This window comes from Hylobates moloch, unplaced genomic scaffold (assembly GCF_009828535.3).
Source record: "Hylobates moloch isolate HMO894 unplaced genomic scaffold, HMol_V3 SCAFFOLD_11, whole genome shotgun sequence".
Taxonomy (NCBI): domain Eukaryota; kingdom Metazoa; phylum Chordata; class Mammalia; order Primates; family Hylobatidae; genus Hylobates; species Hylobates moloch.
The window spans coordinates 36,927,775-36,942,384 of record NW_026652286.1 but is presented as its reverse complement, the minus strand read 5'-3'; the positions used below and the strand labels follow the sequence as shown (position 1 = coordinate 36,942,384).

General features: G+C 41.9%; 1 protein-coding gene and 1 non-coding gene across 2 annotated transcripts; both read right to left on the bottom strand.

Moving 5' to 3' along the window:
• Positions 1–320: 320 nt before the first annotated feature.
• EIF4G2 (eukaryotic translation initiation factor 4 gamma 2) lies at positions 321–11,830 on the bottom strand. Its single transcript, XM_032166612.2, has 23 exons — positions 11,700–11,830; positions 11,622–11,641; positions 10,610–10,733; positions 10,170–10,235; positions 9,259–9,399; positions 8,262–8,364; positions 7,639–7,770; positions 7,495–7,561; positions 7,256–7,407; positions 6,834–6,944; positions 6,565–6,648; positions 6,384–6,482; positions 5,654–5,795; positions 5,409–5,569; positions 4,949–5,062; positions 4,228–4,353; positions 3,997–4,101; positions 3,698–3,913; positions 3,356–3,614; positions 2,820–3,024; positions 2,483–2,694; positions 2,272–2,393; positions 321–1,148 (listed from the first exon to the last, which is right to left on the bottom strand). The coding sequence occupies exons 1-23, from the start codon at positions 11,813–11,815 to the stop codon at positions 1,083–1,085; spliced, it is 2,943 nt and encodes a 980-aa protein (XP_032022503.1). The 5' UTR covers positions 11,816–11,830; the 3' UTR covers positions 321–1,082.
• On the bottom strand, positions 4,762–4,896 carry LOC116477593 (small nucleolar RNA SNORD97). The gene has a single exon (XR_004250553.1). It is a non-coding gene; the product is annotated as a small nucleolar RNA SNORD97 (small nucleolar RNA).
• Positions 11,831–14,610: the final 2,780 nt, after the last annotated feature.

The window sequence follows — 14,610 nt, the reverse complement described above, 5'->3', positions numbered from 1 at the left end:
ATTGAACAATGAGAACACATGGACACAAGAAGGAGAACATCACACACCAGGGACTGTTGTGGGGTGGGGGGAGGGGGGAGGGATAGCATTAGGAAATACACCTAATGCTAAATGATGAGTTAATGGGTGCAGCACACCAACATGGCATATGTATACATATGTAACAAACCTGCACGTTGTGCACATGTACCCTTCAAAGTGTAACAATAAAAAAATTGAAAAGTCCTTAAGTCAAACTAAGGTGGGTCTCCTATACCTCAAAAACAAAGCTGACAATTCTCCCAGACCGTGGATGCCATTTATAGCCACACATCACTACATCAAGTATCACAATGTTTATTGATAGATACAAGTATATAAAATCAGGGCATGAACATGACTTGATAAATTAAGTAGACTTAATTTCAATACTATAATAGGAGGGACCAATTCAAATTCTCACCATTTGTTTCACACCCACAAAAACCACTTCAAGGGCATTAACGATCTCTCAAAACTGATCAGTTTTGTGCAAGTAAACCATGTTTCTTTTAAAAAGACTTGTGCACTTGCCCAGGCTCAAGGATATTAAAATCTAGCACATAAAGCCCATTACTAGAGGTAGAAATACAGGCAATATACTATTACGGCAACAACCATCAATTACAGTTAAGAATTTTTCTGTAACAACCAAATGGATAATCAAATATTGCAACAACTCAAGTATTACTGAGCAAAGTGCATTTCTACAGTATTCAGTGTTGCTATTCAGTTTTCTAACTTAAAACAGCCTATGATAACTGGCAGCAAAGAAGGTCCTTGCAATAGACTGCCTCTGCTTGAGAACTTATGATGTAATTATTGCATGCTGCTAATATACTATCTAAACATTAAAGATACTCCTAAAATATTTGATGGTAGACTATGATTAAGACATTACACTACAAAAAAACCTTATGCAGAAGGAAATCCTAACTGACGTGCTTCTGCTTTAAATATTGTGAAAACATTACAGCGGAATGAATTTTCGCAGTGGTTAGGTCAAATGCAGTTACATCATAGCAACAGTATGTTTTGCACAATTTAAGGCTTTGGCTGGTTCTTTAGTCAGCTTCTTCCTCTGATTCTTCTTCTTCAGCAGTTTCTAGCCAGGTTAGCCACTGATTCACCTATAAATTAAGATTTGTAAGTTAAAATAGTTCACGATATAAACAGAAATCCATCCAAAAAGTTTTAGGTGGTACTACACAGTTTTAGAATATGAAACAAGGATATCCCTACCAACAATTTGTATATTAAATTATACAAACTGGTATATTATCTAGATTTGGGACAACACAGAGCTAAAGATTTAATCCTGCAAGGATGATCCTCATGAATCTTGTTTATCATCAGCAGTAAAAAGGTAGCATGATGCTGCAGGACCAATGTTTCTCAAAGCCTGGGACCCCTGGAAAACCAGTAGCATGAGAAAGAATCACCTGGATTTTGTATCGCAGACCTACTAAACTAGAATCTCTAGGAATAGGCCTGGAACCTACTTTTTAAACTGCTCTTCAGGTGATTAATGCATTCACTGTGATTTGAGAATGCCCTGATGTTCTTCCCCTAGGGCTACAACTTCATTCAATGAGACAGAAAATCAAATTGTGAGAAATCAGAAACATCTCTTTTAAAAAAAATATATAGTATTTAAACTGTTTTTTTCTTTTTGAGACACATTCTCACTCTGTTGCCCAGACTAGAGTGCAGTGGTGTGATCTCAGCTCACTGCAACCTCTGCCTCCTGGGCTCATTGACATCCTCCCGAGTAGCTGGGCCCAGGACCACAGAACATGTCACCACGTCTGGCTAATTTTTTGTATTTTTTAGAGACAGAGTTTCACTATGCTGCCCAGGCTGGTCTTGAACTCCTGAGCTCAAGTGATCCTCCCACCTGGGCCTCTTAAAGTGCTAGGTTTACAGCCATAAGCCACGTGTCCAGCTACAATTTCCTCTTTACTGATGTTTTTAAAAAAGCTTAAATCGGAACTTGTACAGTCACTCCCATGTATATAGGTAGCTATAGCTATACTCCTTGAAAAGTTTGTTAGCTACCTCTAACATCTTATATACCACTAGAATTGTGTACTTTACTTAATCATAGCTTTAAATAGTGCAGAATGAAATGTACAGGTGAAGACAAACTACTAACTAGGACTACCTTGCCTGTATTTCGGTTGAAAAAGGCTCTTAACTTCATACCAAGCAAATCGAAATAAGCAGACCAAATTTTTTTAACAAAAGACTTACCTGGAACAAAGCCTTGCCTTTTCCCGGAAACTCTTGGGTTATATCTTCTTTCCAAGCCAAGAAAGCTTCTTCTTCAATAATTTCCATGTCATAGAAGTGCACAAAAAAGCGAAGTAACATGCCTTTAAAAAAAATAAAAAAGTAATAAGCCCATTATTTAGTGTTCTGTTTTAAGAACTGCCTCACACTGTTCTGATACAAGTCCTCTCACCTTTTGGGAAGTTGCTGTTATAGCAGTGCACCTGAAGAGCATACAGGGCACTGACTTGTAGATCAACGTGATCATGAAGAAATTTCTGCATTACTGGCTTGAAAGAAAGTAGTAGTTGTTTTTCCTGCTCTAACTGTTCTTTGGAAGGAGCAGAGGATGAATCTGTTTCATCGCTGGGGGGGTTTACTTCACTAGAAATGTACTGTAAGAAGCTGGACAGAAAAAGGTCTTGTTAGAACCCAATAGTGAGTTTTCTTGCTCAAGAGACAACTCTTAGTCTCCTGCTTCTTTTCTAGTACACGAAACATTACTATATGTAGAAAACCATTGGTCTTACCTAGTCATTAAGATGTTCACAAATCCTTTATCTACATGAAGTTTGGGAGAGATGTTATCTTTAATCCATTTATATATGGTTTGAGGGGATGGATCCAACTTTATTTGCTTCAACAGTTCCTTCTCCAATTTGAGGAGTGGGAATAAGAAACTCAGTCCCTTTCCTTCCAAAATCTCCAACATGCGGTCTTTATTCTGATCAATTTCTGAAGAGACAAAGCCACCTGCATCATCTAATAGTTCATTTTACCAAGTTGTCCTGTCCAGAGAGCAGAGCTTCACAAATGATGTCCCCAAGTATATAAGATCCATGTAGCAGAACAGAGAACCAACCCAGCAAATGAAAAAAACTCAACAAACAGATCAAATGAAAGTAGTTAAAAATTATAAATCTTTTTATAGGTGAGATCTGTGGCAATGTTTATCATTATCTGAGCAGGACAATCAGACTGTCTGACCTACATAAATCCACTCAAGGTACCTGAAATCTCTAAATATTATTAAAAAAACAAAACAAACAAGTCAGCATTCTCTTACCTGGGAGCATTTTCTGCATATTGACCTTGCTTTGTTGAAAAAGTTCTGTTAACCATTCTCGATCTTGTAATTTAGCTAACTGCTGAAGACAAAGTAGGAAGAGAGGAAAATGGGTGCCACTTTCTAGTGGTTGAGCTAGTTCTGAAATGCTCACCAGCTCTGAAATGATGGCACGAGCTGCGAACTGTGCTAAATAGGATTTCACCAAAGGGATGTCAACCTCCAGTTTGGGACACTGGTCCAATACATTCAGGAAAGCCTTAAAAGAAATATACAACAGTTTATCAGTTTTCGAATTTGAGTGGCAAGAGTTCTTACCACACAATCAGTAAAGTGTCCTACCTGCATGAAGTTGTCACTTGTGGCTATCCCTTCCTGTTTGAGTAAACTGATCAAAGAACTTGCTTTTTCTTTATCTTCATCACTTCTATCTAGTGACAGGATGATTACTTTGCTTAACATCTCAGGAAGAAAGTGTTTAGGAGCCCTCATTTCTCTTACACCATTGACAGCCTCATTTGCATTTCCGCTATTTAGATATTCAGTCACAACAGTTTCCTGTGAAGAACAGAAGTATCTTTAATGTTTTCTCTATCTCATATATAGGCTAATTACACTAAAATGGGATATTTGAAACTTACAGTTAGTTTAAGAAGTTCTTCCTTTGATGGTGGTGGCTTTTTGCTGGTCTTGGCAGGCTTTTCCTGGATAAGTGGTGGATTAGTTTTGAGACCAAGCTGAGGTGTCTAAAAAACAAGCAATGACAGACATTTTTTAAGAAGAGGACTATGAGGTTAGGGGGAAGAACACACTAAATTTAGAAAAAAGTCTTCAGACATCTTTAGAAAATGCTGTCCTACTATGGTCTGTACCTGTCCCAGAGGTGGTGTTTGAGTGCGTGGTGGTTGTGCACTAGGAGGAATCATAGTTATCTGGGGCTGAAGCTTTGGCACTTGATTTTTATTCATTAGGAACGACTGAGCAGGCCTCAGGCTAATCTGGAATTGAAAACAAATCAAAATATATCTAAATTAACAACGTGCAGTTGACGAACATATTAAATACGACATTCTAAAATCCTAAAATCCTATACAAACATGACAGAATCTAGGGAAACACTAAGCTTTTTAAAAAACTAAAGAAGGTACTCCACATTAACAGGTTTAATTTTTGGCAAAAAATTTAAAGATCTGATGCATACAGTAGTAAGATACTATTATAAATCTTACATTTATGAGAATTCTCTTAGAATTAACATGACTAAAATATTCAAATAAAAAACTGCAAATTTAACTACAGTTTAGAAAATGCCTTGTTTTATCCTTAAATCACCCTCCTTAGGAAGAAAGAAACCACAATATTTTGACAACCAGTTTTCTTGCTCTAACTAATAGACTTTAGGAGACTTGCCCTCATATCTCATAATCTTCGCTCACAGGACGCTGGACATTCAAAGAAAGAAAAAGTATAGAAAAGAGAGAAAAACGTCAAGAACTCCAGCGTAAGTCCTCTTAACGCGTCTTTTTATAATCATCGGGCAATAAATTTCTGAATTAACAAACTATGGTATATAAGTAACATAGGCAAATGTACCTCATCTGCATTAAGCTGTCCTTTCTTAGAAAACCGAGGTGGCATATCCTTCGACTGTCCTTGCAGCTGGGATAAGAGTCCCTGACTCTGGTTATGGTAGAGCTGGCTTAGCCCCTATTTCAGAAAAGGAGAAAGAAAGTCTAGATAAAAAGGGGTCCACAAATTATGGTAATCAAGTACCAAAGGGATGAGCCAAGCCAAAAAGAAAGTTTAACTGAATTTGCGCAGAGAAAGTAAAAGATGAAACAGGGAAGAATAAAAATCTAACCTAACTGTCAAATAAAGTGATATGATTTTACTAATACTTTACTCATCTTAAGGATAAACATTTGTTTGAAATAAATATTGCAGATATGGTTTAGAAAACATGCACACTCCTAGTTTCATGTTTTAATGCAAATGAAATCACATATACTGTAGAATTTAACATTTGTTGCCTAAACATTCAAATATTACTTACCTGGCTTTTCATAAACTTGCCTCCCATCTCTCCAAACTGCGACTGTGTGGGAGGCATGATGTGTCCCCCATGGCCATTGAAGAGTTGATTTGAACGATGACGTCCCATGGTGGGTGAAAATCTATCCTGGATAACTCCTGGACCAGTACCAATTCCGCTACCTTAAAATACATATACGGACAACTCTCAAAACTAAAGTTAACTGATTTTTCAGTTTAATGAAACCATTGTTTTTTCAAAATTACCTGGCATTTGTCCAAACATATCAGCAAGTCCTCCAAGTGGGTCCCTATCCATTTTCATCCTGGGTGGCATGAACGGTCCCTCCAGAAAGAAGTCACTTCTCATCCCTTGAGCCATAGGAGCAGGAATAAACACCCCTAGATCCTTTAGAAATGAAGTGAATAAGCACTTTTTGTCTCTGGACACTATTTTACTTAAAACTACAATTCTTGCAACTGAGGGGGAACCTAGAATATTAAACCATAATTTATGTTATTTCTGTAAATAACTTCTTCCAAAAATGGCAGACAAGGCTGGGCATGATGGCTCACATCTGTAATCCCCCCACTTTGGGAGGCCCAAGCCTTGGTTTGCATGAGGTCAGGAGTTCAAGACAAGCCTGGCCAACATGGTGGAACCCTGTCTCTATTAAAAATACAAAAAATTAGCGGGGTGTGGTGGCGCACGCCTATAGTCCCAGATACTGGGGGAGGCTGAAGCAGGAGAATCACTTGAACCTGGGAGGCGGAGGTTGCAGTGCATTGAGAATGCGCCACTGCACTCCAGCCTGGATGACAGTGCGAAACTCCGTCTCAAAAAATAAAAAAATAAAAGTGGAAGACAAGACACTAAAAACATTAAGCTCCACCACTAAGATGAGACAGACCCCTCAAGTGTTTGGGGTGGGTGGAGAGGAATCCCATTCTACTCTACAAACACGAAGTCTATGTGACAAACAAAACCCAATCTTACTTTTACTGCATCTTGACGGATTTGATTGATCGTCTTTGGTCCATTGTCAAGAAAAGCCTTGCGAGGAACCCAATGGTGTTCTCGCAACTCTACGGTATCCTTTAATTGAAAAATAATTTTGTTTTAATATTCCTAAACCAAAAACTCAGCTTAACAACAAATTTAAAGAAACCAATATTACCTGCAGCAGGAAACGAATCCTCGCTGGCAATTCCTTACTTAACATCAAGGAGCACATTCGGGCAAAGTACTGATCCATTAAGGACTGATAAGAGAAGAATACATTCATTGGAAGAGCTAAAGCAAATGTGTTCAACTTACAGCTTTAAGACTTCTAAGATTATAACCCAGTTAATGGCTAAATATGGCAATCCCTTATGATGTCACAAAAATAAATAGCTTGATTTAAAGACAAACTACTTGTACAGCTTCCATCAGCTACACACGTACCTTGGCTCGTTCATGGTCTAATCTAGGTCCCACTGTCCTCATTATCTGACAGAGGCACTCCAAATCCTCTCCCATATCTTTGAGTTGGACTCTCTTCTTCTTTTCCAAAAGCTACAAGAATAAGATGCCATGGTGATAAAATCTTAGTTACTCTGGTTTAGGCGTAGTACTTTCCCTTTATGTTTGCACTGACTCATTCATAGTTCCTACGGAATCTAGTATAGGGCTTTCTACCAGTCTGTGTTGATCAGTTCTAACCCTACTTTGTCAAACACACCACGTATTTCAAATTATTCTGTTTAGTAAATTTTGTTGCCCATCTGTATTTAACTAGTCAACCTCCCTCTTAGATGAATAATTGACTCATTTCCTCCAAATGACTGACTACATTCGCCTAAGCCTAACTTCCCCGTCACACTTACTGTTTTGATGCACTTATGAAGGATAGATTCGTGAATAAGATCAAGCTTGCCAAGCTCTCCAATGAATTTGATGTTTCCCAACATCTTGATCTTAGCAATGGCTCTCTGTTCCTCCTCCTCGGGGAGGAGGGGATTTTCACGCTTATCATAGACTGAAAAAAAATACCAATGAAGTAAGCCAACATTCAGAATTAAGCTGGAAATATACAGTAGTACTTATTATCAACTGTAAGTCTTACCATCAACATTTCTAGTTCGGTTTTCAAATTCATCTTGTAATTTGGAAATTAGGAGGCGTCTGAATGTCTGGAAAAAGACATTGTCATGCTTTATTAAGGAAATTTTTCAAGTCAACTTTAAAACAAGCAAAAACTACCACTTACGGTGCTTTGCTTCTGTCCTGGTTGACCCTCTGCTGCTGGGCCATCAAAGTTTGGTGCATCTTCTGCCAATCGCAGACATAGCTGAGCATACAGTGAGCTATACTTTGGCTCTTCTAGGGCTTTGTCCACAATCTACAGAAAATGTCATTGCTTAAACTAAATACGAAAACTTCTCCAAGAACCCTTCCTTTAGGAAAAATACAACCACCTAAATGTTAGCTATTACAGTGTACCAAAAATGTCCAGTTATACAGATTTCATCTAGTCACATCCATCTCCTGGGAGTCAGAAAATGCCATGGATATCAAAACTTTCAAGTCTACATAAATTGTCATACGATGCATTTCCAAGACCTAAATATGGTGTTTTCCACAAAAGAAAAATAGCTTGCTAAGCACCCCCATTTACCTCTTCAAGCATAGCATGAACTTAACATTTACCTCTTCAATCTAATGCTACTAAAGTCAGTGGTTCTTTTTAATCACTATCAGTATTCAAAAATACATACCTATCTAACTCACACCTAAGGGTTTTAAGTAGTAATCCAAGCGTAAAAAAACACAACTTGAGTTTGTTAAACAGCTCCCTCTCCCTTTTGAGTTAAGCCAATATTTAAAACTTACCAGCAGTATGACCCCTTTAAGGATGAGTTTAGACTCTACACCCACATTGAGGAGCTCAAGGCATAGCTTGTCAAACTTTTCAGGAGTAAGCTTATTTAGTATGCTAGAGAAAAAGGAATTACATTTTAAGTGTTAGCTAATACACAGAATTTGAATTGAAAAACTGCTTTTAAATTATACTGATTTTTCTTCTAACTTGCTCCCTTTAAATAATCAAGACATGTTTTCTTACTCATCTAAAACCAAAGGGACGCTGAAATAAACCTGTTATTTTAATTACAATGATTTGAATTAGATTGGGGGGTTCCCAGCTGTTTGACAAGAATCCTTTCTCACTTTCTCAAGGTTAGAGTGCAAAGATCTCATTATCAAGGCTAGACCATGAACTAACACCATTATATTCCATTCCCTGCTTCACTGGCTTAAATAACATAGCACTTCCCTTAGTCAAGGGAAATGCTAGCACGACAGGATTATGGATTGCAATCCAATGGCTGAAAGCAACCGTAAGCCCCAAAATATGACGTGCGAGATACATTTTTTTTTGAGACGCAGTCTTGCTCTGTCACCCAGGCTGGGGTGCAGTGGCATGATCTTGGCTCACTGCAACCTCCACCTGTGGGGTATTCAAGTGCCTCAGCCTCTCTAGTAGCTGGGATTCTACTCTCTAGTAGCTGGGACTACAGGCGCCTGCCACCACGCCCGGCTAATTTTTGTATTTTTAGTAGAGATGGGGTTTCAACATGTTGGCCAGGCTGGTCTCGAACTCCTGACCTCAAGTGATCTGCCCATCTCGGCCTCCCCAAGTGCTGGGATTACAGGCCTGAGCCACAGTGCCTGGCCAGTTCAAGATATTTTTAAAAATTGCTACCATGAGGATTCATTAAAACATACATACTCTGGGCATGAACCTTGCCTTCTTAGTAGTACAGCACACACACCAAACACAGCTAATCCATACTTCCCATCTTTTAGTAAAACGGACCTTGAAACTTACCCTCTTACTTTCCTGAAGATTGCATCATGTCGTTCTTTTTCATTTGCGGAGTTGTTTGCTGCGGAGTTGTCATCTCGTCTAGTGCTTCGTGCAGGAATCCATTTCTGAGCGTTTTGCCCTGGGGTTTTCCCCAGGAACTCGCTGATTAATAAAAATCAGCAAAAACACTTATTGTCACACGCCAAATGTTAAACATCATAAATTCTCTTACACAGAAAAAAGTAATTTAGGCTTTCTCGACTTCCCCTCCAAGAAAGCCAACTTTGGAGATCAGTGGTTCTGGAACAGTGGTGTACATCAGAAACACCTGAAGGGCTTGTTAAAACAGATTGCTGGGCCCACCCAGTTTCTGTTTTCACTGGTTTGGGGTGGGGCCTAAGCATTTGCATGTCTAGTAAATATTCCCAGTATCAACGCTGTGGAACCACATTTTGAAAATTAACATTTTTTTAAGATATGGGGTCTTGCTGTATTGCCCAGGCTGATCTCAAACTCCTGGGTTCAAGCGACCCTCCCACCTTTGCCTCCCAAAGTTGTTGGGATTACAGGTGTGAGCCACTGTACTGGCTGCCAATTAACACTTTCTAATGTTTTATTGACCACGTTGAGTGCGTACTACTTTACTAACAGCAATTAGCAGGAATAATAGCTACCGATTTCAGAAAAAACATTAGTAAAAATAACCCAAAGAATAAGGAAAAAAGTAACAGTTTGAGAGTCTCAACTCATTTAGATAATTTGGCTAAGGAATAATCAAGAGCTGATATTCTGTATTTAGGATACTCAACAGAAACCACGCCCCTGAAGATTAGGACTCTTGATGGCTATTGCCTTAATTATACCGTCACATGGGAAAGACTTTTAATCTGTTAAATAAAGCTCAGTTTTTTTTTTTTACATGTTTACCACACCTGTTGCCAGCAGTCTTGGGATAGTGCTGAGGTGCACCCCTACTTCCTCCTCCGCCCGAAGAAGCACTATGTAAAAGAAAAAAATTTTTGTTTACTGTATCCCAACTGTGTCTCACTCAAAAAGAATAAAGCACCTATTTTACGTTTTGCTTTGCTTGTAGAGATGGGGGTCTCGCTATTTTGCCCAGACTGGAGCCAGGCCTGTATTTTAGTGCTTGTATATTATGCTACAAATGAAGACTGAACTTGGACCCAAAAGAAAGGCAAATAATTGATTTTATTTATTCTTCAGATGGCAGTTCTTAGAAGGCTGTCAACGAAAACTTAAGAACTTTTCAAATGAAAATTGCAGCCCATTAAGTCGGACTTATTTGCTGTGGTTAACTAGTTTTTGGGGCTGGCCTTTTCAAAACGATTCCCCCAAATAAATCTACACATACCTGAAACGAGAAGCACCCCCTTCTGCAATCGCACTCTCCACTTTGGCGGCTTGACAACGAAGAATCTTCAAAAGAATATTAATAGATGGGGTGGGGAGGGGAGGGGACGGGAGAAATGAAATACCTGGAACGAGAAAGAGCACCAAAATTAGACACTGCTAACATACAGATCTATAAGCCTTCATTCAATTATAACGTATTTCAGATCCTGGCACTGTCACTGCATTGCAGATCTTTAAGACTAACCTAGAATGTACTCAAAACACATTTTGTTTAGCTACCTGGAAATTCCCCGGTGTTCAAGGATGCAAAGAGACTTCGTAGAACACAACAGCCATTTCAAACGGCTCAGAACGAATCTTTTGAAAAAGCCACATTCTACTATCTTTAAAACTGAGCACTAAGATCAACAGAAAAATCTAACTACAGACACGAGCAACATCACGTGGAAAATGTCGGCCCTAGGAATTTTTACTGCCTTGACGAGGAGGCCAGCGACTGGATAAGGTCTCTCCAAAAGCTCTTCAGCAGTTTTCCCCTGTCCACCCTTTCGCCTCCTCCCCGTGGAGAGTTCGTGGAAAGACGCGCGAGAGGGGGCCGGGTGTTCGGGACTAGCACTCGCAGGCGGAAGACCAGGGCCACAACATGGCAGCAGGAACCTCCGCCCCGTTTTTCCCTTCCTGGGAACAAAAGAGCGAAGCATTCCTCCCACCCAGGCGCAAGTTAGGGAAGTGCTTCCGACAACCTCCCCGCGAGGCCGCGGGTCGCTCGGCGGGGAGGAGCAGCTGAGGCCGCCCCCGCCGGCCCGGCGCCCAGCTCTTTGTTCTCCAGGCAGGAAGGCGGCCTCCTACCCACCCGCCGCCTCCAAGCGGGCCCCCTCCTGCCCCATAAATCCCCCCGGGACTGACAACCGCCTCGCCACGGCCTCCTCTGCTGACAAAAGGGGCAGAAATCATCACTCTCTCTTTCCCCCCGACGAAGGGCAGCCCCGCCGACTCCAGGCCCTACACACCTCCCCGCCGGGAGGCCGGGCTCCGGGACGCCTGTGGTTCCCTGGTCCCGCGGCAACGGCCGGGCCCTCCCTGCCGGCCCGCGTGCCTCCCGCCACGGCGCTAGCAGTCCGAGCCAGGCTCCCTCGCCGTCCGAGCACACCCGTGCCTCGGTCCGCCACGGCCTCGTCCCTGCAGCGGTCGGCCATCCGGCCATGACCGCACGGCGGTCTGGCCAACACTGACGTCTTCCTTCTACTCCGTCAGCAACAGGAAGAGAGAACAAAGGCCAAGACTTTCCAGGTGTCTGAAGCGCAGGGAAAATGCTAAAAAAGGGTCGCCCCACCCGGCTCCGCCTGCAGCCGCCATTTTGTACCACTCGAGAAGAAGCGGCCGGGGACGGCGGCCATTTTAGAGCGCTCCACTCGGCGGCGGCGGCGGCGGCGGCTCCACTCACCTTCACCGAGAACTCAGCAGCTGCCACCGCAGCTGCCTCCTCAGGATCCGGTCGTCGGGGATAGGGAAGGGAGGGGAAAGGGGAACGGAAAACAAAAAAAAGGGGGAGGGAAGGGGGAGGAAGGAGTCGGGGACGGCCTGAAACTCAGCTCAGAGGAGTCACTGCTGCAGCCGCCACTCGGTACCCGCTGCCACCTCCATAGAGCTCCGACTCACTGCTGGCGGTGAGGCGTGTCTGAAGCCGAACTTATCACTCTTGGAGCAGCCGAACCCACCAGAGCCTCCCCGAATGGCTCCTTCGCCGCCCAATCAGCGGCCCGGTTGCCGTCTGCCACCAATCCGCGCAGGGCAGCGGGGAGGAGCCACAGGGCTGAGCTCGGTTGCGGCGCAGCACCGCCGCAGTGCGCAAAGCCATATTCGCGAAGTCTCTGAGGCTGAGCCAGTGGCGTAAGGGGCGCCGAGCGCTGTCTATATGAGGGCCGCGTGCGTAAAGCCGGAGAGCCCTTTTGAGTCTGCGTTGGTGTGGCTGCTGCTTCTTGCTCCAGTCCCTTTGTTCACTGAGTCCATATGCCATGCTCCGGTTGTATCATCCCCTTTTCCCCCGACCTCGTTTTCTCACCGGGAATATGGGAAGAAAACGCACCCTTACCTCCCCCGATCCCTGTGCGTGGCGAGTGAGCATTGCTTTTCTTGGCGCCCCTTGGAGCTGTGGCTGCCCTCGCGTGCCTGGCCTCTCCCGGGGCTAGGCCCGTCGGGTTGAGGCCTGGCGCCCCCGGGCGCAGCGCCGGGACACCACCCGGCTCCAGGTCCTCGGCTTCGGCAGCCTTAGGGAACCCAGAAAGTCGTGGGGAGGAGGCGAGACGTGCGCCCGGATGCCAAAGGAGAGCTTCATTCAGCTCCTTATTGGCCCACCGCCTGCAGAGTGAATGAGAAAGGGATGAAAGGAAGGGGTTGATTTTCTTCGTACCGCACACAAGAAGCAGCTTTTCCCATAGGAATGTCCTGCTGGCCGTCACCGAGGAAAACACCCTGTGTGTCAGACTTCCGCGGGTGTTTGGAGGATTTCGAATTGCTATCTCCTGTTTTTTTTGTTTGTTTGTTTAAGTGCACGTTAAACATTGTCAGTTGTGTATTTTCATTTTATTTAAGGTCCACCATAATACGATTAGGCTTTTCAAAGACGGCAAGTTGAACTATTTATACTTACCAGGTAATGTATTGATGGGTACCTTATTCCATCGTTTGCGACATTGTAGCTATTACTAAAATGGAGTCATACTTCTATAAACTTAAACAACAAAAATGTCCCCATCTCCATTTTAACATGTAGTACTTTTACGGTGTATAGTCAAAGGCAAGAATGTGTGTGTTTTAACATGAATGACTTTTAAAGAAAGTGTTCAGTAAGAGGCAGGATTTTCAAAGACCCAAACTTAACCTTTGATGTGTCAAAACAGCTTTTGGTATTAGAGCACCTGGTCCTTAATACAATTTTCAGGAAAATTGCAGTTTTTCCTACGACATTTAAATGTAATGGAAGGCTGTGGTGTGGCTCTGAAGGTTTCTAACACAATTCCAACATCTGTAGATCTTTGCTATAGAATAGTCACCATTCCCTACTTTACTGTTACTACACTTACTGCTATTAAATCAATTTCACTTGAACTTTAAAACTTGGAAGAGAGATTCTAAAAAAAAAAAAACTATTTTGGGGTGGTGGTGGTGGTGCAAGTTTTGTTTTAAATACAAGAGGTTTCACTTTGTAATTTTTTGGACCCTTCTAGCTTCATGATAACACCAGAATAATGTTTCTTTATAATTTCTGTAGGGCTTTAAGGTTTGGAAAAATGCATTAGTATATGTGATATTTTTACATAACTGGTTTACATTCCATATATCTGATAATGAACGAATACATTAGTTTACTAGGAAGAGTAGTATTCAAAAACTATTGTCTAGACTTCAAAGAGAATATTCACCTAGCCCTAAAAGTCGGATGTTCTTATAAATAAGACACTTAAAATTCAGTAACTAAAAATTTAAAAAAAGGTTTTACTTAATATTTTATTTAATCTTTGCTAATTGGGAACCCTTTTGGTATGGGCTTTACAGATATGAGTTTATGTGAGAAATTGACCTGGAAGGGAATAACCTAAGGTAGAAAAAGTAACAATATTGATAAAACAATCTTTCAATTGCCTTTCTCTCACTTAAATAGAAAGATTTGAAATTGAAATCATACCTGCAAAGCCCATTGCAGAGGTTCACAATTAGCAAAGACTAAATAAAAACATTAAGTAAAACCTTTAGAAAAAAAAATTTTTTTTGAGACAGAGTCTCACTTTGTCACCCAGGCTGGAGTGTAGTGGTGTGATCTCTGCTTACTGCAGCCTCCACCTCCTGGGTTCAAGCAATTCTCGTGCCTCAGCTTCCTGAGTAGCTGGGATTACAAGCATGTGCCACCATGCCCAGCTAATTTTTGTATTTCTAGTTGAGATGGGGTTTCACCATGTTGCCCAGACTGGTCTCAAACTCCTGACCTCAAGTGATCCACCC

Excerpts from the sequence above, each read along its gene's own strand:
- EIF4G2 (XM_032166612.2), bottom strand. The coding sequence starts at position 11,815 with ATGGCCGGATGGCCGACCGCTGCAGGGACGAGGCCGTGGCGGACCGAG. Across the intron at positions 3,025-3,355 it reads TATGCAGAAAATGCTCCCAG|AAATTGATCAGAATAAAGAC; the intron begins GTAAGAGAATGC and ends TTGTCTCTTCAG. Across the intron at positions 2,394-2,482 it reads TAACAGCAACTTCCCAAAAG|GCATGTTACTTCGCTTTTTT; the intron begins GTGAGAGGACTT and ends TTTTTTTTAAAG.